Source organism: Dryobates pubescens, chromosome Z, assembly GCF_014839835.1.
Source record: "Dryobates pubescens isolate bDryPub1 chromosome Z, bDryPub1.pri, whole genome shotgun sequence".
In the NCBI taxonomy this organism is placed as follows: Eukaryota; Metazoa; Chordata; class Aves; order Piciformes; family Picidae; genus Dryobates; species Dryobates pubescens.
In genome coordinates this window covers 59,911,159-59,936,238 of record NC_071657.1, presented here as the reverse complement: position 1 = coordinate 59,936,238, position 25,080 = coordinate 59,911,159, and the positions used below count along the sequence as shown (strand labels likewise).

Here is a 25,080-nt window from a genome sequence, read left to right as displayed (position 1 = left end):
ATACTTAGGAAACTTAGGCTTTTTACTAAGAAAGCCTTGTGATTTGTGGGTGGCTTTTTTCATTAAGTGGGTACATTAGAAGTGTAGCAAATGCTGACAATACATGGGTTTCATCTTATGGTTGCTAAAAAGAGTAAGATACAACAAATGTGTGTCTTACCAGGTTAAAGTGTTCTCTTAACAACAGTTGTTTGGAAGATGTAGGCACAGTGGCAAATAATATGCCGCAGATTATGGGTTAGTATTTCAGTGTTTTTAAAGGTTTACTGTTGTTCCCATGAGAAGACAAAGTAACTGAGATGCCCAGATCCATCACTGATAGCTGGCTTAAACTTCAGCAGTGTATCATTAGGCCCGTCCTCCTTTCCCCCCTCATAAAAGTGGGTAATGTTGCTCAACAGAATCTGAAATCCTAGTCCTAATATGAGCAAGATGCCCTTTTAGTGACATGTGTGGTAACAAGAGTATGGCATATTCACAGTTGTTCTTTAGTTGCTGTTTGCTGTAGTCATCATGGAGTGTAATGGTTAGGGTTCTTTCTAGCTTAGGACTCCAGTCTCTTAAGGTAGTTTGGTGGTATGTACTTTTGACTGTCAAGCTCTGAGTTAGTTTTCATCCCTTATTTTTGGGCATTGAGGTAGGTATTTTTTCAGATTTGGGTTTTATTCTTTTTAATGGCAGGGGTGTAGAGGGATCATGAAAGAGAATGAGAACTGGAGAAATTCTTTTGTTTACTTCCTTACAACAACATCTATAAGATTAATACTGACTGGTAGACCTATCATAGGTCCTGTCATATGAAGAAAGCAGTGCTTTGAGGCAGAGACATAAAAGTAGTATCTATCTTAAAGGCTACAGTCATAAAATATGAAAACACAGAAAAATGTTAGACATAGAATAGGACTAAATGACCTTCAGAGGTTCCTTCTACAGAATCTGAGAATGAGTAGTAGGGATTGGAAGGGACCTGCATTGATAAGATCCCCTCTTCTCCAGGCTAAAGTGCCCCAGGTCTCTCCGCCTCCCCCACATGGGAGAGATGCTCCAGTCCCATAACCATCCCTTTAGCCCTCCTTTGGACTTTCTATGGTAGTTTTCTGTACATCTCGAACTGGGGAGCCCAGAATTGAAAAAAACAAACAAAAAACCCACTGGTGTGACCTCACCAGGGCAGAGCAGAGGGGAAGGAGATCCTCCCTCAACCTGCTGGCTACACTCTTCTTAATGCACCTTAATGCCCTACAGAATATTGTTGGCCGCGTTGGCCAAGAGTCCAGCCAACATGGATTCAGGAAGGGCAGGTCCTGCCTGACCAACCTGATCTCCTTCTATGATCAGGTGACTGCCTGGTGGACGTGGGGAGGCCTGTGGATGTGGTCTACCTGGATTTCAGCAAGGCCTTTGACACCGTCCCCCACAGCAAACTGCTGGCTAAGCTGTCAGCTCGTGGCTTGGACAGCAGCACTCTGTGCTGGGTTAGGAACTGGCTGGAGGGCTGAGCCCAGAGAGTGGTGGTGAATGGTGCCACATCCAGCTGGCAGCCAGTCACCAGTGGCATCACCCAGGGATCAGTGTTGGGCCCCATCTTTAATATCTTCATTGATGATCTGGATGAGGGGATTGAGACAGTCATCAGCAAATTTGCAGATGACACCAAGTTGGGAGCAGATGTTGTTCAGTTAGAGGGCAGAAGGGCTCTGCAAAGGGACCTTGACCGACTGGACAGATGAGCAGAGTCCAATGGGATGGCATTTAACAAGTCCAAGTGCCGGGTGCTGCACTTGGGCCATGGCAACCCCATGCAGAGCTACAGGCTGGGGTCAGAGTGGCTGGAGAGCTGCCAAACAGAGGGACCTGGGGGTGCTGATTGACAGCCACCTAAACATGAGCCAGCGGTGTGCCCAGGTGGCCAAGAGGGCCAATGGCATCCTGGCCTGCATTAGGAATAGTGTGGCCAGCAGGAGCAGGGAGGTCATTGTGCCCCTGTACTCTGCATTGGTTAGGCCACACCTTGAGTACTGTGTCCAGTTCTGGGCCCCTCAGTTTAGGAAGGACATCGAGACACTTGAATGTGTCCAGAGAAGGGCAACAAGGCTGGGGAGAGGCCTTGAGCGCAAGCCCTGTGAGGAGAGGCTGAGGGAGCTGGGATTGTTTAGCCTGGAGAAGAGGAGGCTCAGGGGTGACCTCATTGCCCTCTACAACTACCTGAAAGGTGGTTGTAGCCAGGAAGGGGTTGGTCTCTTCTCCCAGGCAACCAGCCCCAGAACCAGGGGACACAGTCTCAAGCTGTGTCAGGGGAGGTTTATGCTCGAGGTGAGGAAGAAGTTCTTCACAGAGAGAGTCATTCATCATTGGAATGTGCTGCCCAGGGAGGTGGTGGAGTCACCATTGCTGGAGGTGTTCAAGAGAGGATTGGGTGTGGCACTTGCTGCCATGGTGTAGTCATGAGGTCTTTGGTGACAGGTTGGACTCAATGTTATCTTTGAGGTCTCTTCCAACGTTGGTGATACTGTGATACATTACTAGTTCATGGTGAACTTGTCCACTGGGACTCCCAGGTCCTTCTCTGCAGAACTACTTTCCAGAGATCATCCCCATACTGGTGCATGGAGTTATTCCTCCCCAGGTGCAGGGTTCTACACTTGCCCTTGTTGAACTTCATGAGGTTCCGCTCCACCCGTCTCCAGCCTGTCCAGCCTTCTCTGATTTCTTTTGCCATCAGCAAACTTGCTGAGAGTACACTCTGTCCCTTAAACCAGGTCATCAATGAAGAATTTGAGCATGTATTTACCCAGCTGGTCATATCATCAGAGAAGGCTCTCGGATTGGTCAAGGATGATTTCCCCTTTGTGAGTCTATGCTGACTACTCCTGATAATTTTCTTTTGCACCACATAGGAATGAGCTCTTCCATCAGCTTTCCAGGGATGGAGGTGGGCAGACTAGCCTGTAGTTTTCTGGGTTATTCTCGCCCTTTTTGAAAACTGGAACGGTGCAGGCTTTCCTGTAGTCCTCAGGCACCTCTCTGTCTGTGACCTTTCAAAAGTGATGGAGAGTGGCATAGCAGTAACATCAGACAGCCCCCTCAGAACTTGTGAGTGCATTCCTTCAGAGCCCATGGATGTGTGGGTGTCCAGCTTGCATCACAGAATCACAGATTTCATTGGGTTGGAAGGGACCCTCAAAGGTCATCTTATCCAACTCCTCTGCAGTGAGACCTCCAACTGAATCACTCTGCCCAGGGCCACATTAAGTCTGAACATGAACTTCTCCAGGGACGAAGCCTCAACCGCATCCCTGGGCAACTTGTTCCAGTATTTTACCACTCTCATTGCAAAGAACTTCTTCATTATGTCTAACCTAAGTTTACCCTGCTCCAATTTCAGACCATTGCCTCTCGTCCTATTGCTATAAGCCGTTCTCAGAAGCTCTTCCCCAGCTTTCCTGTAGGTCCCGTTTAGATATTGAAATATACTCTAAGGTCTCCCCAGAGCCTTCTCCCCAGGCTGAACAACCCCAATTCTTTCAGCTTGTCCTTGTAGGAGAGGTGCTCCAGCCCTCTGATATCTTTGTGGCCCTCCATGACTGTTTTTAATGGGGGCCCCAACAGCTGGACATAGTACTCCAGGTGAGTTCTCACCAGATCAAAGTGGCAGAGTCACCTCTTGACCTGCTGGCCTTGTTTCTTTTGATGCAGCCCAGGATGTGATTGGCCTTCTGGGTTGCAAGGGCACAATGTTGGCTCATGTCTAGCTTCTTATCCAGCAGTACTGCCAAGTCCTTTTCTGCAGAGCTGCTCTCAATTTCATCATCCCACCAGCCTGTAATGTGATATCAAGGATTGCCCTAAACTAGGTGCAAGACTTTGCACTTTGTCTCAGCCCACCTTTCCAACCTATCCAGGTTCCTCTGGATGGCATCCCATCTTCAGTGTTATGAACTGCACCACTATGTTTGGTATCATCTGCAAACTTGCTGAGAGTGCACTCAATCTCACCATCTATATCATTGATGCAAATACTGAACAGTACTGGTGTCAGTACCAGCTCTTGAGGGACAGCATTTGTCACACCTGTCTCCATCTGGACATCAAGCTATTGAGCCATTCCTTATCTATGGAACAGTCCACCCTCAAATCCATATCTCTCCAGTTTAAAGAGAAGGATGTTGCAGGGGACTGTGTCAAAGGCTTTACAGAAGTCCAGATAGGTGACATCTGTTGGTCTTCCCTTGTCCACTAATACAGTTGCACCATCTGGGTGATCTCTGATGCTGTCCTCCTTGATTAAGAGAGAGTTTTGCTTCCTCCAGACTTTCTCTTACCTCCTGGGACTGGGATGCCTGGACTTACCAGTAAAGACTGAAGACAAAGAAGGCATTTGGTAATTCCACCTTCTCTGTGTCCTCTGTCACCAGGGCTTCCACCTTATTCGGCAGCAGGCCTGCATTTTGCCTGTTGTTCCTTTTCCTGGTGTTGTACTTGAAGAAGCATTTTTTGTTGTCTCGCATATCCCGAGAGCTTCACTTTCAAGAAGACTTTAGCTTTCCTTGTTGCAACCTTGATAGGGTGCTTGGTTGCATGATTTAGTTATTAGATGGTGTTGGCTGATAGGTGGATTTGATGGTCTTGAAGGTCTCTTCCAACCTGGTTTACTCTATTCTAACCCTACATAATCTGGCAATGTTTCTATGTTCCTCCCAGGTGGCCAGGCCATTTTCCCACCTACTGTGAATGGACATTTGAGTTTCTCAAACCCCTACCATCTTGTGATTCTGTAATTATTTTCCTCTTGATCAACATCCCAACAAGTGATTACCTCTCAAAGTCCTTTCATCTCTTTTCACTGTTAAGGAAAATGGGCTCAGAGACAATGTGTGTTTACTCTTACAAAGGCTGGGGTTTTTCTCACCTGCTGCTGTTGGGACCATTACTGTCATGCTTCATATAGCTTCATATTATTCAGGAACTATCAGATTATGCTTCATGAAACCTGGTTTTGCTGTTGAAGTAATAAAGCTTTGATTTCAGTCATCTGTATTATGTGCTTAACTCTGTAAGGCTATAATTACTGAAACTTAGCGGTGAGAGGCAAAGGTATTAATGCAGCTGGATGGTTGCTTGCATTTTCCTGAGATCTTGCCAGGTGGACTTAACAGATAAAGAAATTATTTGTCTAACATTGTGTACTGGAAAAACTGTCACTTAAGAATAACTAATGAGTATGAACAGAGTGTGAGGCTTACACTTATGCTTTCTGTTTTGAGAGTTTTTGCTTAAGGATTGAAGTTCCCTTTAATCTTCTTAATGCTTAGAAGATGAAAATTTTTTTGAACTGTACAACAAACTATATAATGAAAGACTGAAATGCATTTGCCTTTCCCATTGTTCATTGGGGCTGCTGATAAGAATTGTTTTAGGAAGGAAATGACCTTTGAAATCTGTGTAGAATATTTGTTTCTAGAAGGTAAAGCAGCAAGGGGGTGGGTATCCTGTTACTTAATAAGGTTTCCTTTCGTTGTGTAGACTTCAGTCTGGGCAGGCAAGCTTGGCTGAGTGCAGTGATTTTAATTTTTTTTTTTTCTTAAATACCATACTGAAAAATGGAGCAAAAGTCTACAATGCTGGATAAAATAATTGAGATGTCTTGCACTGTTAAATCAGCTCTAAAAGGGCGAGACTTTGAAGTTACGCTGAAACCATATCTAACTGTAGAAGAAGAAAGGCTTGCTGCTGCTGCTGATCCATATGAATGTATAGAACAATATTTTACTCTGTAAGTATCTAATACTTATTAATTCTGGATTATAATTTGCTAGAAAAGAGTAAAAAAAAATCCCCAACCAACCCAAAAAAATCCCACAAACCAAAAGAAAAAACCCCACCCAATCCACCATAAACTCATGTAGCAATTAATTTCCAAGTGGATTCATCATGAACATGTGGGGTTTTTCTAATTTTCTTTCAGCCCCTTTGCTGCTTTTCACTTAGGAAAGCAAGGCTGACTGTAGCAGGTGTTCACAGCTTAATTTCTTTGGTTTGTGACTTACTTGTTTTAATTTGAAAAATTATACAGTACTTTCTGTAAGCCATCAGCAGTACATGTCATCATTGAATACTTGTCTGCATGCTTTGATTTCACCTTTTTGCATTTATTACACTTACTCATCCTGTGATTACTATCTGCTTTTGTCATCCCCAACTTCTGGGCAGCATGTTACTCAAATCTTGTGCTGTGTAACGTCCTCTCTTTTTGCTAATTGATCAAGTTGTTGTCATTACACATTTTCTACTTTCTCACTCGAAAAGAGATTAAAAGGTAAAGAAAGCAAATTGTTTGAAGTATTTTAAGTACAACCCTAACAATAAATATTTGATTTCTATTATCAAAACTAAGGATATAGAGCTGGGGAAAACTATGGAGTAGCTGAAAGGCATGTGAAGATGTAGAGGTGAATGCCAGTATGACTGGCATGAAATCAGAAAACCAGAGAGCTTAGCATGGTGGGTGGTGTGCTTTGTTCCTAGGAAGCTGAGAGGAGGGCAACTGGAAGAGGCCTGTGAAGTCACAGCATTAGTGATTTTTTTCACAGATTTGCCTGCTTGGGATGTTGTTACATGTACAGTGGATGTCAAGTACTTCCTGTGGAGAGTGTGGCAAACTATAGACATAATAAACTGATCTCAACAGTATGCAAAACTACAGAACAAAGTTGAGTAAAAACTATAATTTAAAGGACTGAACTAAGCAGTTAAATAAACATAGCAGTATAAGACTGTCCATATTTTTCTCTTTAGTTCCAGGAGGAGCTAAAACCACTGAAAACTTCTGCGTGTCATGCATGTAGAGAGTTCCAGTGATGTTTTTTGCTGGAAAAGGCATGGAAATCAACTCCACCTTTTCTTTTAAAGATAATACTTAAATATTACACTGTCAAGTGAAGCCAGTATTTACAAGAGGACACCTGTATTAGGCTACTCCTGTATTTAATGAAACACATGGTTTTGAAAAAAAACAACACATTTAGGCTTCGATTTGAAGTTGCAAACAGATGTCTGCATCCTGAATTTTGTATGTTTTTCTTCTGGCTTATTAGGAAAAAGTCTTGGGTGTGTGGTGTGATGTGTATTTTTTTCCCCTACTTAGTTGTGGTTCTTACATTTGTGGATTACACTGAAGTGTATGGGCAATACAGATTTCTTATCAAGAGGCAGAGGACAGACATGGTACTCGGTCTGGAAGTCAGAAGAAAATCTTCTCTACTAGATTGACTCTATCCCTTGCAAGTAGGAAAATGCTATTTAAAGATTTATGAGGAACATAATAGTAACTTTTTGTCTCACAGCTATTTTTGGTTATGGCTTAAACCTCTTTTTTCCTCCCCCAAAGAAAATTCTGAAGGCAGTGTTGGGAGAAGAGGTTGCCCCATACCAACTGAAGGGATATTACAGAATGCATGATGTCTGCTCCACAGTAAAAACAAAAATGAAGGAGGAGGAATTGGGTGTATTTGTTGTTAAGATGTTTGTTTTCTGGAGCAGCTGCTATATGTACTGAAGACTTACTTCCCAGGAAGTGACAGGACATTGCCTGCTGATTTGAAGTAGAGAAGAAATATTTTGTTTTCCTTTTCCATGGCTTTTGCTCTTGCCTTTATGTTGTCCTATGAGATTTTTCCATCTTACTTTCTTTTCCCTACCCCATTCTGCAGAGGAGAGGAGGGAAAGAGCATCTTGATATAAACCAAGGTCAATCTACCACAGTGTATTTCTATTGTTTTTCAGTATGTGAAAGCTTTCATGTTTGTAAAATTGGAAAACTCTTTGTAATATTGGAGGTTTCTTTTCTTGAGCCATCATTTGATTCTGTTTTTAGTAGCCAGGCAATCTAGGTATTACAAAAGATAGTTTCTTCTAGGGTGTACGCTTTGTAAACTTCATTAACAATCTGTAAGTGCAGTTAAGCTGTGAGTTAAACTCTTTGCATCTAAAATGCTGAGCAGAGTGAGGTTTATTATTAGTGACAACTAATGAGAAGCTGTATCAGCAAAAGAATGCCCTTATTTTGTGTGAGAATTTCATTTCAGGTGTAAAAAGTGCTTGGATTCTACCTGTGTGTAATCATCAGGCTATCTAAATCTTATGGCCTGTAGAACAGATGTACTACAGACCTGAGCCTTTTAATCCTGAGGACATGGGAGAGCAGTTTATAATTGTGATAGTTTTAGGCTGTGCCTAGGAAAATTTTCCATAGATCTTGAGTAGAAAAACAGTAGAATGTAAATAAATTAACATTGGATGTAAAAGGGAAAAGAATGATAAGGTCTAAATAATCTCATTGGTCTGAAAATTAACAAAGTTGTATAAACTAACTTTTTTCAGTTTCTTCACTCTAGCAGATGCAGGCTGGCTTTTGCTTAGCTGTTGCTGACCTTGGCTTCATTCTTCATTGTGGCCAAGTTACTAATAAGCTGCTCTCTGCTTTTCTCCTTTTTTCTCTTGTCCCATGTACAGTGGGAAAGGGGAGGAAGAGGAGGAAGCTGTTGGTCACCCCCTGGTTTTGTCCAGAGGGGTTCTTGTGTTGTTTATAAAACGTGTATATATATATGTAAATACTGTATACTTTGTACAGACGTTGCATTTCATATTTCTAGGTTGCAATTTTGCTTGTAAATACAGCTTCATTTGCTTCCACTGAGCTAGTCTGGCAATTTTATTTTGGGGGTAATTTCAACCCACCACAAGAGTCCATAAAGGCAGGTGAAAATGCAAGGTTATGGGTCTCATTGAAATTCAGGCTGTACTGGAGTCTGCTATTGGGCTTTTCAGTCATTTACACAAGCTGATAGTATATTTTAACACAAATGTCAGCCTCAGACTATTATATCGTAGCATTCACTGTGGGGAAAATGGAGAAGCAAGTCTGTTGTTGGCTGAAACAGAGCTCTTCTCTTACCTCAAGACTTCAGCCTTCCAGCCATGGCCTGGGTAACTTAAAGTTGCATGGTCTTGCATTACTACTGGAAGCTGATAGATTCAGTTACTAAATACTCCATTATGCTGGGCCATCATGTTAACAAATACAATTTCAAAGTGATCAAGAAGGAGCAGTGTTTCACCTTATGCAGCTAAATTGAAGCAAGAATATAAAAATGGTATTCTGATTTTATTTTTCCCTTTTTTGAATTGATGCTCTACTGTGTTTTTGCCATAGAAATGAAGACCTAAAGCAAATGTTGGAAAGCAGTAAAGATTCTGCGAAACTGGATGCTATGAAAAGGATTGTTGGGGTATGTGATTTTCTTAAAATTATTTCCATGTTTTTTTTAAACTATTTTTATTTCTTGAATCTGAACACTGTTTTCACTTTACAGATCCTGTACCAAGTCGGTGTTTGATTGTCTTAAGTGGTGTTTAAAAGCTATTTAGATTTTTGTGCAGAAATTGCTGTGTTAAATTATGCAGTCATGTGGTTTTTTAGATACTCGCATAACAGTGTCAATATGCCTGCAAATAACTGGTTTTGGTGGGGAGGCAAAGTCTTAAACAGGGAGTGATTCCTTCAGAGAAGCTTCAATTGCTGTCCTAATTTAGCAGAAGGGAAACAACAAATTTGCATAAGTAAAATGACAAATTGTTTACTCTTTTTCCTTTTTTAATATTATATAAAGACTTTTTAATGGAATGGTTTGCCTTTATGTTTGACTAAGTATTTTAGATGAACTGTGTATTCATAGAGGCAATTAAATGGATTTTAACACCATTGTGTCTTTAAACTCTAGAAATTAAACATCACAAAGTTGAGAAAGTCCCTTTACGTCTTAAAAGTATTAGAAGAATGTGCTGTGGAAAGCTGTTCAGTGTCCACTTTGCTACTTTATGGGGGGGGACTTCTGCCTTTCTTTCATTGTTCGTTCAGGCTCCTCTGGATGTGCCTTTTTATTTTGCTTGTGTTTTACACAGGATAATCCTCATCCAAGCATGTCCTGAAATCAGATACAGGTTGTATCACGTGATGATGTTCTTTTTTCTTACTCTACAGCTAGTAATTTCTCTCTTCATTAAGCTTTAGTGATGAAGATTTTAGTCAAGTTCATTGTCATCTTCTCTTGCCCTCGATTGTAGTCCTGCAAGAGACATCAGGTTTCTGGGTAACCTATCAACTACTAATTCATAACATTTTGAATATCTTTTTTTGTGTGTGTGAACAGTTTTTTGGCTCTTTTTGTCCAACACAGTGAGAGTCTAGCATACAGAGATGATGCTGCAAGAAATCATAGGTCTTAGAAGTGCCATGATTTCAACCTGTGGCAACTTATATTCTTCTCTCTCCCTTAGAAGAGATCTTTCTTCTGGCTGTTGTTGTGGGAAAGATTGATGGAAAGATGCCTGTTGTTCCTTTGGTTTTCCTGTTCAAATAGGTTGCCATATTTTTATGTGTATTTGGAAACTGTTGAAGCTGAGTGTGTGTGTGTATATAGGGAAACAGAAGCTATGACACCAGCTTTAAGCTTCAAACCAAGGCTTTGATAGCTTGATTATTAAATTTTTGTAATTTTTTTTTTTAAATTTCCACTTTCCTAAAAAACAGTGCTGCCATAAATGAGTGTGCTATGAGCAAATGCACTCATTAGAAATACCTGCTTCTGCTACATATTAAAGAAATACTTGCGAAGAACTGCTTTTCCTGAAAGTATATAAAGTGTGGCAATTTTAGGTGATGCCTTTAAAATTTAGCTGCATATTTCAAGCAGAAAGGTATAAAAATATAAATACATCACTATTGGGTGTTAAAAGGAAAACAAAGATTATTCTGAACAAATTCATTGGACAAAATGTCTGGGATAAGAGCAGCTGTATCATAACTCTTCACATTTCAATTCCATTCCCATTCCTTTTCTCTTCTTGGCTGTTCATAACAGCGCTTCTGGCTGACCTTCAGATAAGAACTAACACTCCTTTCTCTCAGCTCCTCTTTTCCTCTGGTACAAGATGGGGGTGGGGGTGTGGGGTGTAATGTGAGGTTTGGGGGAGGCAGTGGAGTGGCCCCTGGTCTTCTGGACTGGGGCGCGGTTTCCTGTGTTATTTGCTAATTTTAACTATATGTATAATATTGTAGATATTGTATATTTTGTACATATTCATTGCATTCCATTGTAGAGTGTAGATTTTGCTTGTAAATGCAGCTTTCATTTGCTTCAAACTGAGTTAGTCTGGCTGAGTAAACCCACCACAATAAAGCCATGAAACTGGAGTCATGTAGTTAGCACTGACAGCTGTAGTCCTTGATGGTCTTAAGCTGAGGTAATCAGGCTCAGGAGCTCTTCAGTGAGGGAAAGCAGAACTGAGGCCAAGCACGTGATTTCTTGTATTCCGTTGTTTCCCAGTTCCAGGATTTTGTCCTTCTGTAGGCTCTCAGTTTTTGATTTCTTTCCCTGTACTTAGCACTATGCAGTGCTGCAAAAGCTATGCTTTCCCAGAAGGCAGCAGGCAACTTCTGGTTTTGGATAGTTTTTCTTTGCTCAACTTCTTCTTTCTTTAAAGCAGAAACCGTCTTCTGACTTGTAAGGCTGACCATTACTTGACTGTAGGAGAGTTGTTTAAACACTACTGGATCCTTTGTTTTCAGTCTCTTCCATATTTTCAGGGTATTTGCTGTTATCCTTTCTTTAAATGGTGTTTTGTAACAGATGCCTGGTACCAACCTTCAGGTCACCTAACAAGCTCAAACCATGAGTTTCACAGGCCAAGACTGGGACCTTGCACAATTAGCATAAGGCCTTTTAGCAGGGGTGATAATATTCTTGATGTGGCACTGGTGAGGCTACACCTGGAATACTGTATTCAGCTTTGGGCACCTCATCACAAGAAGGACATTGAGGTGCTGGAGCACATCTGAAGAAAAGCAGCTAAGCCAGTGAAAGCCTTGAACTTGAGTCTTGTGAGGAATGGCTGAGGGAGCTGAGGTTGTTCAGCTTTCAAAAAAGGAGGCTGAAGGGAGACCTCATCATCCTCTACAACTATCTCAAAGAGGCTGGCCAAGGTGGGGATTGGTCTCTTCTCACATGCAACAAGTGACAGTACAAGAGGAAAAGGCCTCAATTTGTACCAAGGGAGGTTCAGGTTAGACATCAGGAAAAATTTCTTCACAGAAAGGTTTATCAGGCCTTGTAATGAGCTTCCCAGGGAAGTGGTGGAGTCACCATCCCTGTAGGTATTTAAAAGACACATGGATGTGGTGCTAAGGGACATTGTTTAGTGGTATTAGCTTAGCAGTAGTGGAGGGATTGTGAGCTCTAGGTGAGAATTTGGATGTCATATCTCAAAGGTCTCTTCCAACCTCTACAGTTGTGTGAAAGGCTAGTTACTTGTTACCAGTCATGCACTTACATTTAAAGAGTTCTCAGGGATGAGATGTGTTTTCCAGAGATCAAAGACTTCCTCTATTCTTACTATTAGAGGAAAAAGGAACTCTATTATCAGAATATTTTTAACATGTCTCAATGGAATGCTATATTTTCACTAATTTTAGGAAGAGGAAAATGCTCTGTATTACAGTAGTTTTCTCGCTCCTTTTAATAGACTTCAATAGGCTGAACCTTCTTTTGTCCATACAGGTGTGATGGAAAGAGAATGTTTCTTGTGGCTCCTTTTGCTGCCTTTTTTTTTTTCCTTTAAGGTGTTTTGAGAACTCTCTTCTTGGGAAAAGGAGATTAATTACAGATAAAAACAAATCCATTTTACAGATAGTGACTTTTAACAATATAATTTCATCCGTATGAGTAGTCCACTCTTGTTTTTCCACTCCATCCCTTAAATGAAGCTGTCTTTAGCTTGCCTTCTGCTAAAGTATGTATGTGTGACTTTAATGGTCAATGATGTCTCTCTTTTGTGCCCCCCCTTGATTCTCTCTTTCTCCAGTCTTTGTTTTTTTTCTCTGTTTATTCCTTATGTGCATGCCATAAAATAATTGCAATTTCTGAAGATTACAAGCAACACTGTAGGCTTATAAATGAAATTGAAGTGTGTACTGAACAAGGTCTGTTCTACTGTATGCATGAAATCAGATGCTGATACTTCAATAGCTGATACTTCTTCTAAAACATACCCTGATATTGCAGCAGCTGAGATACACTTGCTACTGGGTTTTGAAACCTGTCTGAACTTCTCTGGAGAATTTTGACCCAAAGATTTCAGAGCATAAATTTAGGAAATGAATTCTTATGTCTGATTTCTCACAAAGAATTTAATCCATGTGTGTCTCATGGGGAGGGAAAAAAAACATAGTGCACCCTGACATTACATGGCCCTTATTCTGGAATGGACGTTTATGCTTGTGCAGGAACTCCAGGTATATAAGAAAACACAACTGAGAATGTCTAGGCACCGCAACAAAAGTTGCATGATAGACCTTAGTCTTGGAAGGGACCATTATGTTCTTTCAGGTTAATGATCCATGGGCTACGGAGGATTTACGCTAATCATTATGACTTAATGAATCAAAATACACTCTTTTAAAAGACCCTAAATACATATTTACATGGTACACTGGAGCTATTATGGTTGATTGGTTAAATAATGCAAGTAATGCATAGAGTCATACTGTTACAAGCCTATCAAGAAGTCTAAGGATCGGCCCTATTTTTGCATAGTGTGACTTCTGTCGTATCAAGGTAAGATGATTGATAATATTTTATTCTGTGATACTTCTCTGCACTGCATCTTTTATTTGACCCTGGCCATTGTCAATCTGACATTTATTACAAAGAGTCAGCCCCTAGTCCTGACAGCAGTGCTTTCATTTAGATTTAGTTAAAATTATTTGAAACTGATACAATGTGCTCAATTCTTAGTTTGTCACTTCCTGTGCTTTAATGCATTGTTTAAGATGTTAAGCTGGTTAAATTGAAATGTCATGCTATACAGCTTCTCTTAAAGCCTTTTGAAAGGCTCACCCAGTAATAGTTTAAATTTCAGCTAACTTCTTCAAACAGCTTTATTCTAACCTTATCTGAATATGCAGTTTGTCAAGGTATTGCCTGGGTTTCAGTTTTTAAAATGAGGTCCTAGTTCTTCCTTTTAATACATTTTATCAATTTATCAGATCTGAGAGTTAGGAGTATGAAGTTTAGCCAGCTATATAATGCAGAGTAACAGTAGGAATGTGAGACAATTATGAGCAGCAGCAGCTGCAGTTGCAAAACTCATGTACCTGGGTTGAATCCCTGCATATTTGCTTGGTTTTAGTGATCTCTTGCCCATTCTCATTAGCTTGATGTTTGGCTCAGTCCTGCCCTTGACCATAGCTGGTGGTGCCGTGAGTCTGTATAAAGCAGTGGTTTAACATGCTTATGAAATTGTAGAGCCTGCAGCTTGGTATAAAGTACTGGTAAACAGTCTTCTGGATGTGGATCTCAAAAACTGAGTTGTGCAGCTGTAGTCTATACTGAAGTATTTTGTTTCTTCTAATCTCCTTGGTGTCATACAACTTCCTCCTTAAAAGGTTGATACAAGGGCTGAAGCTGAACTGTACTATTGTTGTTTGTGCTCTTTATTGAGACAATATTTTTCTTTGGTACGTGCCCTAGCTCAAGATTGCTCTGAGACTGGATATGAAAACTTTCTTCTGTACAAACTTTTTTCTGTACAAATCACAGTGAGCTGACTGATCTTGCTTTTACTTTGTTTTCTTACTCTGTCTAAACAATTAAAGACCTTTCATGTTTAACTTGCTATGGAAACAACCTTGCCTTGTTTTTAAAGTGCATTGTCTGCATTTGGGTTTTGGGGTTTTTTTGCGTGGTTTGTTTGGGGTTTTTTGTTGCTTTTTTGCTTGCTTTTCCTCGCACACACACCCTCCCCCATGCCCCTTCCCCCCCTAGTTGTTCTGTCACACACCAAGATTGTTCCAGAACTTAAATCCATTAGAAGTTATACATGCTTTGGGTGGCTTTTTATTTTATAGCAGCTCCCAAAAGGTAATTCCATGAAGATTTTCAGATTATCAAGATCTTTGTTTTAAGTAATTTTTAAAGCATTAGAAATAGCTTGCAGTCTGATATGATAAAGTTCAGTTCATTCATTCCAGTCTTCCAACTTGTAACCACCTAGTACTCACAGAAATGGAATTTGAAATACACGTCTGGAATAAATACCTATCTCTTTTTTAAAAACAAAAAACCCCCGCCCAAATCAAAGCAACAACACCGGGAAATTCAGTGAACAAACCCGCACATGCTCACACCAAAATGAAACAACCTGAAAGCAAACACCCAAAAATCCTGAATAAAACCCCAATGAACCACTCTCATGAATGATATTATAACATTATTAAGAATTGCCTTTTTTTTTCCCAGATGATTGCCAAGGGAAGAAATGCTTCTGAGCTGTTTCCTGCTGTTGTGAAGAATGTTGCCAGCAAAAATATTGAGGTATTTCTATGGCTCATTAAGCATACTGTTATGGAAGATCTATTTACTAAAGTTTTATCTAATTGTATCTGACTTCAGCATAAAATCTCTAGTACTTTTAAAATAGAATTTCTCAGGGTTTAGTTGCAGTGATTACATTATGGTAGTACTTTAACATGTAAGTAAAAGAAACTTACTGGGTGATTTAGAGGGAGGAATAGTAACTATTTCCATGTAAAAAATGGATCAATTAGAGAAAGTTTGTGGAATTGTATGGTGGTAATTGAGAAAAAGTACTATAGTTGAGAGAATCTAAGAATCTTTTGGAGAAATTCTTGCTAACATGCAGTATAATCTCAAATCTTGGCATTACTTTTACATTTTGCAAAACAGGGAGACTTTTCAAAGCAAATTCATACACACATCTTGGGAATATGCCTTTACTCATTTATTTTGTGTTCAAAATAATGAAAAGAGTATATGAAGGGGCAGACAGGGAGGTGGTTGGGGCTCCATACCCAGAGATATTCAAGGTGAGGCTCAACAAGGCTCTGGGTAACCTGATCTACTTGGGGATGTCCCTGCTTACTGCAGGGGGAGTTGGACTAGATGACTTTTGGAGGTCACTTCCAACCCAGACCATTCTATGAGAAGAACAATTTAAGCTTCCTACAAATGAGCTGATGAAGAACTAGAGTTAGAATCATCTGTGACTGAAATTAATTTTTTTAGGAAGTTTCTTGACTAAATGTATTGAGCTTCCACTGAATTGTTGTGTGTGGGTTTTTTTGGTTTTTTTTTTTAAGTTAAGAAACATTTAGTAACTGTTTTCAGGATTTCCACAGATAAAAACAATATCAGAAACAAATTTTCTTTCGGGCTGTTTACCATCCATTTTATTTCAGCTGGATATATGTCTGTTGTTGCCCCAAATCAGGTGTTAGAGACTCAATGTAGCTTGCTTCCATCTTTATTTTCCTCATAAATCAAGAAAGAGGGAAAAAATCCATTGAAGATTAGTGAAAGTTCGGATTTTCAGGAAGTTTGAAAAACGGAGATTGCATTCAACTGTGATATGTTTAAATCTGCAAACTTACTGGGTGGCTCAGGGGAATCTAAAGTAGCATCTGCATTAGAAAGTTGTGCAACCAGAGGTTACTACTTGCTACTGGTATTATGTGTACATTATCACCTCCAATACAGGGGTGTCAGTTACAGTTTACTTGAAAAATAAGGTTTGGACAAAAATAAGCTCTAGACAGCATTGTGACCAACAAGCATCTGTTTAAGGAAAGCAGAGTGAGCATGCTATGATATTAGTTACTTTGTACTTTTGGAAAAGTGCAAGAAATGGTGATTTGAAGCATTGTGTTTTAAGAAGAGAGATTAAGGAAATGCATGCTTCAGTTCTTCCCTCCTCATCTGTAAATATGTGGAATAATAGAATTGTTTAGTTGGAAAAGACCTCTAAGATCATTGAGTTCAACTGTCAACCTGAGACCACCATGGTCATGAAACCATGTGCCTAAGTGCCCTGTCCACACATTTGTTGAACAGTTCCAGGGACAGTGACTCAACTACCTCCCTGGGCAACATATTCCAATGCCTGACCACTCTTTCAGTAAAGAAATGTTTCCTAATATCCAGTCTTCTGGGTTAGTTTCAGGCCATTTCCTCTCATCTGATTACCTGATACTAGGGAGAAGAGACCAGCACCCACCTCAGTACAACCTCCTTTCAGGTAGCTGTACAGAGAATAAAATCTCCCCTCAGCCTGCTCTCCTCCAGACTAAACAATCCCAGTTCCTTCAAATGCTCCTTTTAAGACTTATTCTCTAGGCCTTTCATGGATTTGATTGCACCCCAATTGGAAATTTACACCCCCCAAAGCAAATTTTGGAGATAAAAATGAAATTAGATTTACAAATTCAGACTAAATATAAAAGAAAAAATTGCAATAAACATGTGCCAGGTATATTTACGTGTATCTTACAACTCATCAAGAGGACAGAAATCACATCCCTTCTGGACAAAGGACCCAGGGAGTTGTATTAACAGCCAGCCCACTGTCCCTCCCTCTCTCCTGCCTGTACCTTACACAGTCAAAATGGAAGACAGTTAACCAGCATGCAAGGTCAGAGATAAAGCAGCCAGAAGCAAAGCAAAAGCAGCCCACAGAGAAGAGACAAGTTTTGTGCTATGAAATATAAGATATTCAGCAGACCAATAGAATGAGAGAATTTTTTAATTATTCTGTGTCAAATCCCTGAAACTGTTTATCCTTAAACTTGAATTACCTGAATAAATCAAGGCATAACCTTAAAATGGTAACAATACCCTTCACCAGCTTTGCTGCCCTTCTCTGGATATGCCCCAACACCTTAATGTCTTTCTGGTAGTGAGGGACCCAAAACTGAACACAGTATTCAATCACTTCTGTACTCCTGGCCACATCCTGATGCAGGCCTGGATGCTGTTGGCCTTTTTGACCACCTAGGCATATTGCTGTCTCAGATTGAGCTGGCTGCCAGCCATCTCCTGCAGGACCTTTTCTGATGGACAACTGTCCCGCTACTCTACCCCACACCTGTAACATCGCATGGGGCTGTTGTGACCCAGGTTCAGAACCCAGCACTTGGCCTTATTAAACCTCATACAGTTTGCCTTGGCTCATTGATCCAGCCTGTCCAGATCCCTCTGCAGAACCTTCCTACTCTCAAGCAGTTAAACACTCCCACACAGTTTAGTGTCATCTGTAGATTTACTGAGGGTGCACTCAAATCTCCTCATCCAGACCACAGGTAAAGATATTAAAGAGAACTGGCCCAAATACTGAGCCCTGAGGAACAGCACTTGTGACTGACTGGCTGCCAAGTGGATTGAGCCTGACCATCCAGACAGTTCCCAACCCATGAAGTGTCCACCCATTTAAATCGTAAACAGCCAGTTTCTCCGGGAGGATGCTGTGGGAAATGGTGTCAAAGCTTTACTGAAGTCCAGATAAACAACATCCACAGCCTTTCCCTTATCCACCGAGCTGTTCACCTTGTTGTAGGAGGTCAGGTTCATTAGGCAGGATCTGCTCTTCATGAACCCAGGCTGACAGGCCTGGTGTCTGGTTGCTATGCACATGCTGTATAATGGCACTCAAGATTGTCTGTTCCTTGACTTTCCCTGGTGCTGAGGTCAGACTGACAAGTCTGTAGTTCCCTGGATCCTACTCCCAGTCATATTTGCCAATCTCCAGCCAGCAGGGACCTTTGCACTTAGCCAGGACTGCTGGTAGATAATGGAAAGTGGCTTAGTAAGCACTTCCACCACCTCTCTCAGTAGCCTTGGGTGTATTCCACCTGGTCCCATAGGCTTGTGTGTGTCTGAGTGGTGCAACATGTCATTATCCATCTCCTCTTGGACTACGGGGGCTTCATTCTGCTCCCCATCTTGTAGCTCAGTAGGCTGGGTAGCAAATGAACAACTGGTCTTACTACTAAAGACTGAGACAGAAGGTATTAAGCACCTCAGCCTTTTCCTCATCCTTGAACAGAGATAGCTTGCACCATAGCAGTACCTTTAACAGAATTATTCATGCTTTTAACTTTTATGGCTGGAACTGCCTAGCTCAACAGAAGCAAGTCTGCCCCAGCTCTAGGCTTTCAGTCCAACCAGTAGTGAGGATGGGAGTCTGTTCCTGATAGATCTGCACATGCACATATCTTTTGCATACACAGAGAAGAACTAGGTATGTACAGAGGAAGCCACATGAAAAATTACTGGGTTAAGTCAGATTCTTAGTGCATTGATCCTGATGATGTCTTCTGAATATGTTTTGCCACATTTTCCCTGTCCTTAAGATTTCTTCCACAAATCTGTAAAATTCACTACAGTGCAGTAGCATAAAATACATTAGCTCATCTGAGTGACTTTGTGTTTTTGTGACTTTTCTGCCCAGAGATGGCTGTGTTGTTATGGTGGTGGTTTTTTTTTTTCTTTCTTTTTTTTTTTTTTTTTTCCAGGGGGTTTGGGGGTGTTGTTTTGTGGTTGTTTTTTTTCAGTTCAGGGCTGAATGCTCTGATACAGGGAAATGGAGGTGAAGAAGCCGTAGAACACGTTCATTTGTTTGACAAGAAGCAAAGGGCATCTTATTGTTTACAGAAGTGCCTTGTGATCTTTGCTTCTATGAGTACACTCTGACCTCAACTTTGATTATGTGCATTGGGTCTTGGATAGCAAGAATACAGAAAGTGACCTAATAAATAATTGGTAGTATAGAACAAAAATAAGTCTTGGTCAATAACCCATGGAGTTTGATGTGCTTATATTGATAAACTAATTAAATAAATCTGTGCATGTTCCTTAGCCTAATGTGCCCCTGTTATGATTAGTTTTATAGAAAGGAGGATTTTAACATTGAATAAAGGTAAATGGTAAAAGAACAGTTTAGTCATGTAGCTCCAAGTGCTTCCATTTCTAGTCACAGAGTGGTTTCAAGGAAAGGAGGCTTTCATTGCACACCTGCAGTCATTCAGTGCATAGGCCTCTTGTGGTCAATGTTGATTGCTGCTTGTCTATAGCTGAACAACAAATAATTTAGTATGGTGTAACCTTCTGTGATTTAATATTATGCTTTTTACCAGAATTGACACAAAGATCCATCTTCTGATGGTGACAGTAATTATAGCACAGCTGTAGTTGAGGGTCATTCAGAGTTTTCCATTATAAAACCCCAATAGTTGCTTTACAGTTCAAATGTAAAAAATGTTTTCATGTTCCCTGGGCATACAGTGGCCATGAGGTGGCGAAGTGAACTAAACTGAATACCCTCCTCCCCCAAAATCATACAGAGTTGTTTTTTTAATCTTTGCGCGTTGTGTCCTTTGTAGTGTGCTTATATTGGCTACAGCTTTTGAATGCTTCCAGTAAGGCAAAGGTGGGTCTAATACTCTTTGCGTTTGGCCAAGACATAGTCAAAAATGTTCTTTTAAGTAGTGTAAATTACCACACTTAGCAGGAAGTTATAGTCTCTTTCCAAATATATTAACTTATTTCCAGTTTCAAGGTAAAGCAAAAGGGGCTTGTTCAAACCTTTGGCTATTGCAGTTTAGCCTACTTTCCTGCGTGAGCAGTGGTGAAGTGATGAGTTGCCACATTTCAACTTCTTGGATTATTCAACTGTTTATTTACTAGTTGATAATATAAAGCAGTACTCTTTGTTATAGCTGCCTTCTGACTATATTGTTAATTAGGCAATACTGTGGCACCTTATTTAAAATTATAAGACACTTCAAAAGCATGTTAGTATTCCAGTGATAGATTAGCTTTCTCTTCAAAGAAGAAAACATTGAGAAAAATGTACAGTCTAGGACTTTCTAGATTGCATAATTCAAAAACTTTCTGGTAATGATGTTCATTCTGTTTTTCTTTCCAGATAAAAAAGCTTGTATATGTTTATCTGATGCGTTATGCAGAGGAGCAGCAAGATCTAGCATTACTGTCCATCAGTACTTTCCAGCGTGCCTTAAAAGTGAGTGACTACTAAACAATTCATACAGAATTCTGAGCTGGTATTGCAGAAAAAGAAAATAAAAATTTGTTTAAGTGTAGTTTAGTAAATGGAAGCATGTAAATATCTGTTTGATAAAGTGGTTTCAAGTTAAGTCGTTGTCACAGGTTTCTTGTGTTACTTCAAACCTCAGCAGGCAGATAAAATAGCATGAAGTAAAATTAGTTCACTGAAGAAAATCAACAGGTGTGTGCTTTCAAATTCATATGCCCAACCTTTGATTCCTTGGAATGTCTTTTCACTGTCCAAGGTAGCCTGTGTATGCAGAAGGAAGACCCCATTATTGTCCTGAACCTACTGTGTTCCTTTTAGTTTGTGAAAGATTTTTGTGTACAACAAAAAATTGGATCGTAAGTAAGATAGTAATACCTAAACTAAAATATTCAGTGTGTTATGCATGCTTCTTTTTAACTGAAAACTCTGAAGAAATAGCATTTTGTACTGTTTTATTTCAAATTCAGATGACAATGTGAAATGGGATTAGAGAAAAAAGGTTAGCATTGCCTTTTAAGTGTGACTTTGGAGAAAAGAAGTATTTATCAAGTCTCTATCCTTAAATTTGGCCACTTTTTATAGAAGGTTAGGTTTTCTTTTTTTTCTGGTGTTCTTCTTCTAAGGTTACCTCAGGTTTATAATTAATTTTGTCGTGTCACTGACCCAGACCTTGTATCTTGTTGGAAAATGTTGAATTGGAGCACCTCAATTGTGCAGAATAGGAGCATCCCACAATTAGCTGAAGATCTTTCTGCCCCTTTCCTTCCAACTTTCATCTCAATACCACAGGTGCTACCTTTACTATCTGACTTCCATGAAAAGCTAAAATTAAAATTACTTTGTATCCTATGTTTTTAATGAAATACATATACAGCAGACACTTCTCACGGTATATGTTTTTAAAAAGCTGTGGGCAGTAGGAACACAAGGAGAGAAACTCAAATGTTGTGACTGTGAGTAACTCAAAAAGAAGTGATGATATGGCAAGAACTTAGACTACAATCTAGCTGAAATTTTCAGCAACTAAGGAAGTGATTCATCCTGCTGTGCAAGATAAACAAATGTAATTAATTCTTTCAGTTCATTTTTTGTAATGCTTTGTTTCTAGTTCCCTAATGAAGATTACAATTTGGCTTTGTGTGGAGACTTCACTGTTTCTTTCTTCCATTTTTTTCAGTTGAAAATTTTCTTTTGTGAAGTTGGGTATGTTTTTCTTACTAGTGTTGCCTCAGTGCACATGATAGATTTACATATTTTAATGTGTGGTCACTGATTACTGTGGACACTGCAGAGAATTTAATGATGTGTTTTTGCACTTACTTTATTTCTCTGCTTCTCTCCTTTCTTTAGGATCCCAATCAATTAATCCGTGCAAGTGCTTTAAGAGTTCTGTCCAGTATCCGTGTTCCAATTATTGTTCCTATTATGATGCTTGCTATTAAGGAAGCTTCTTCTGATTTATCCCCTTATGTGAGGAAGAATGCAGCCCATGCGATCCAAAAACTGTACAGGCAAGTGATACTATAAAATACTGAAAAGCAATAGGGATAGCTGTGAAGGGATGTAAAATGAAACTGAGTCACTGTCTTTTGTTTTTAATATACCAGTTATTGTCATGTGTGTAGCAACTATTTTGGTAGGTATTCTCAGAATCAAAGATTTATCTGTTTAGCTTCTCAGTTTATTCTGTTCTTCATACTGAAAGCATTTGTTGTGGTTTACAGTACAGGTGACAAATGAATAGTAACCTGTTGAAATTTTATCTACACAAATCAAAATCTTCTAAGTCTTCCCTTCTTCTTGTTGTGGAGGAGTTCTTATCAAGAGGTGGGTGCTGATTTACACAGGTGGGGGCAACAGAAGCTGTGCCTCTCCAAAACGAAAACAGGCATTTATTCTACTACTTAATTTCCCTGTTGTTTCATCTATGCCAAAGGAAGGAGGGTGAGAGGTGTAAATGGGTTCCAGATCAGGTAGCGTGAGGCTGCTGCAGTTCCATCGCCCCTAAACCAATCACTAGTGAGGCTGAGCAAGTATCCATAAAGGGGCACATACGTACACACCACATGTGCATGCAGCCAGCTCTACAGAATCAGCACAGATAGAAAATTGGACTCATGCAGGCAAGAGTAGCCCTAGCAGCCTTATCCAGTAGCACTTGTTAGCTGATCAGGATGCAGGCTGATTAGTGAACTTAAGTATGTATTATGTGTATCCCCTGGTAATGATTCTAGATGCTCAGTCCTTTAAATAACTGGCTGTGGATCCCCAATCTTCCCTGTTCCTGGGACTGGCATGCTGTTTGCAGCCTCCCTGCACTTACTGTTACAGAGCCCCTTAGTCAAACACAGACATGCCTCTAGCCTTTCACTCAAACACTGTAAATCTTACAGTAGCTGAATTCAGACCCTTAAGGCTATTCAGTAACTGGTCCTTATATTGCCTTATCTCCAGTTGTCTCCCACTGAATGGAGAGAAAGATAGGAGAGAAACAGAGACTGAGACACACAAATGGGTTATCTCAGTCAACCTCTGGACTTTAGTCTCTCTAATACTTGACCTGGATGCCCTGGTGCCTCTGGTAGCCAAAATCTAGCTGTCTCATGTCAGAGACATGTATATGTACAGTCCAGGCCTATGGCCCCACTTCAGTGCCTGGCTTTTGAAGCCTGGTTTGATAGCCACTGAGTCTGGTTTGATATTCTCTAGCAATCAGTTGACATGAATACTTGCCTTGGTTGCTGGTGCTGTAGTTACATGGGTCCCCTTTGGAGCTTAGCCCTCCATATTACACATGCAGAATTTACTGGCTTACATGGTAAAATAATTAAAAATAAAGTTAATGAGAAGACAAAACTGATTGTAATTATTGAGTGCAGAGCAAGGCCAGACAAGTGTGCTGAGCAGCAAACTTTACATACAAATGGCTTCTTTTCTGCATCTGTCCCTCTATTTTCCTACACTTGTTCCACCTGAAATGATCTAGATCCTTCCTATTCTTTGCCTTTCATTTCTCCCATAAGCATACCATTCTAAATCTTGTGCAATATCAAAATAATTTTTCTGGCATATTATAGGAAGTCTCATAACCCTGTAGCTAGTAACATACCAGAGGCTGAAAGGTGCTTTGTCGACCCTCTTTCAGTCAAGGAAGGTTCATTTGAGAACCAAAGACAAAATGGATTTTCATGGCAGCTCTCTGAAGAGCCTGAGCAGGGGTTGCTTCTTTCTGGTGGTGGTATTTTCTGTTGGTTTTGTTTTGGGGGGTTTTGGTTATGTTGGGTGTGGGGATTGGTTTGTTTAGAGGTTGCTGTTTTGGTTTGGTTCTTTGCTTGTTATTTTTGTTGTGGGTTGGTTGGTTTTTTTGTGGTGTGTTGCTTTTTTTTTATACCGAGCTCTCTCATGTGATGGTGCTGGGAGTAGCTGGCTCAAGACAGTATTGAAGTTTCTTTCGTCTCCATAGTCCTTGGTGTGCAGACAAGCTTTTCATCACATCACCTAACAACAGGGAATGGGTTTTAAGTCCCTTTCTATGATTTGAGTTATTTTTTGTTAGCATTTGGTTCCAGCACATAAGACTTTTAGCTTGAATTATTCTTCATACACAGCATATTCTTTCCTTATGATTCCAAAGCTGTTTGGAGCAGTAATGGTCTGTTAGTGTCAGCAAGGCACAGCAGTGTCTGGGCAGTGGCTGTTTCATTAAATTTATCTCCAATTGATACTTCCATTCCTTCATTACAGGCAAAGTTTATTTTACTAGTTGAGATTAAAGAGGTTATTGATGATTGGTGCAAAACTGGGAGACTTTGAAATCTGGCTTGGTTACTGAGAGACATTTTATCCATAGTATCAGTCAGGGTTGGAAGGGACCACAAGGATCATCTAGTTCCAACCCCCCTGCCATGGGCAGGGACACCCCACACTAGATGAGGCTGGCCAGAGCCTCATCCAGCCTGGTCTTAAACACCTCCAGGAACGATGCCCCCGTCACCTCCCTGGACAACCCATTCCAGGGCTTCACCACTCTCATGATGAAGAACTTCTTCCTCACCTCCAGCCTGAATCTCCCCACCTCCAGCTTCATTCCATTTCCCCTAGTCCTATCACTATCTGATA

The 25,080-nt window shown here is 40.3% G+C and overlaps 1 protein-coding gene across 2 annotated transcripts in view; it reads left to right on the top strand.

Annotated features, from left to right (window-relative positions):
- AP3B1 (adaptor related protein complex 3 subunit beta 1) overlaps positions 1-25,080 on the top strand; it is a 163,113-nt gene that overhangs the window by 9,097 nt on the left and 128,936 nt on the right. The window contains exons 1-5 of one of the 2 annotated variants that reach the window (XM_054178197.1): positions 5,662-5,773; positions 9,212-9,287; positions 15,354-15,428; positions 20,833-20,928; positions 22,312-22,472. In XM_054178197.1, the coding sequence (XP_054034172.1) occupies positions 9,231-9,287; positions 15,354-15,428; positions 20,833-20,928; positions 22,312-22,472 (389 nt within the window). In that variant the 5' untranslated portion in view covers positions 5,662-5,773; positions 9,212-9,230. Of the gene's footprint in view, positions 1-5,661; positions 5,774-9,211; positions 9,288-15,353; positions 15,429-20,832; positions 20,929-22,311; positions 22,473-25,080 lie in introns of those variants that run through there. The other variant, XM_054178198.1, reaches the window with a different exon arrangement.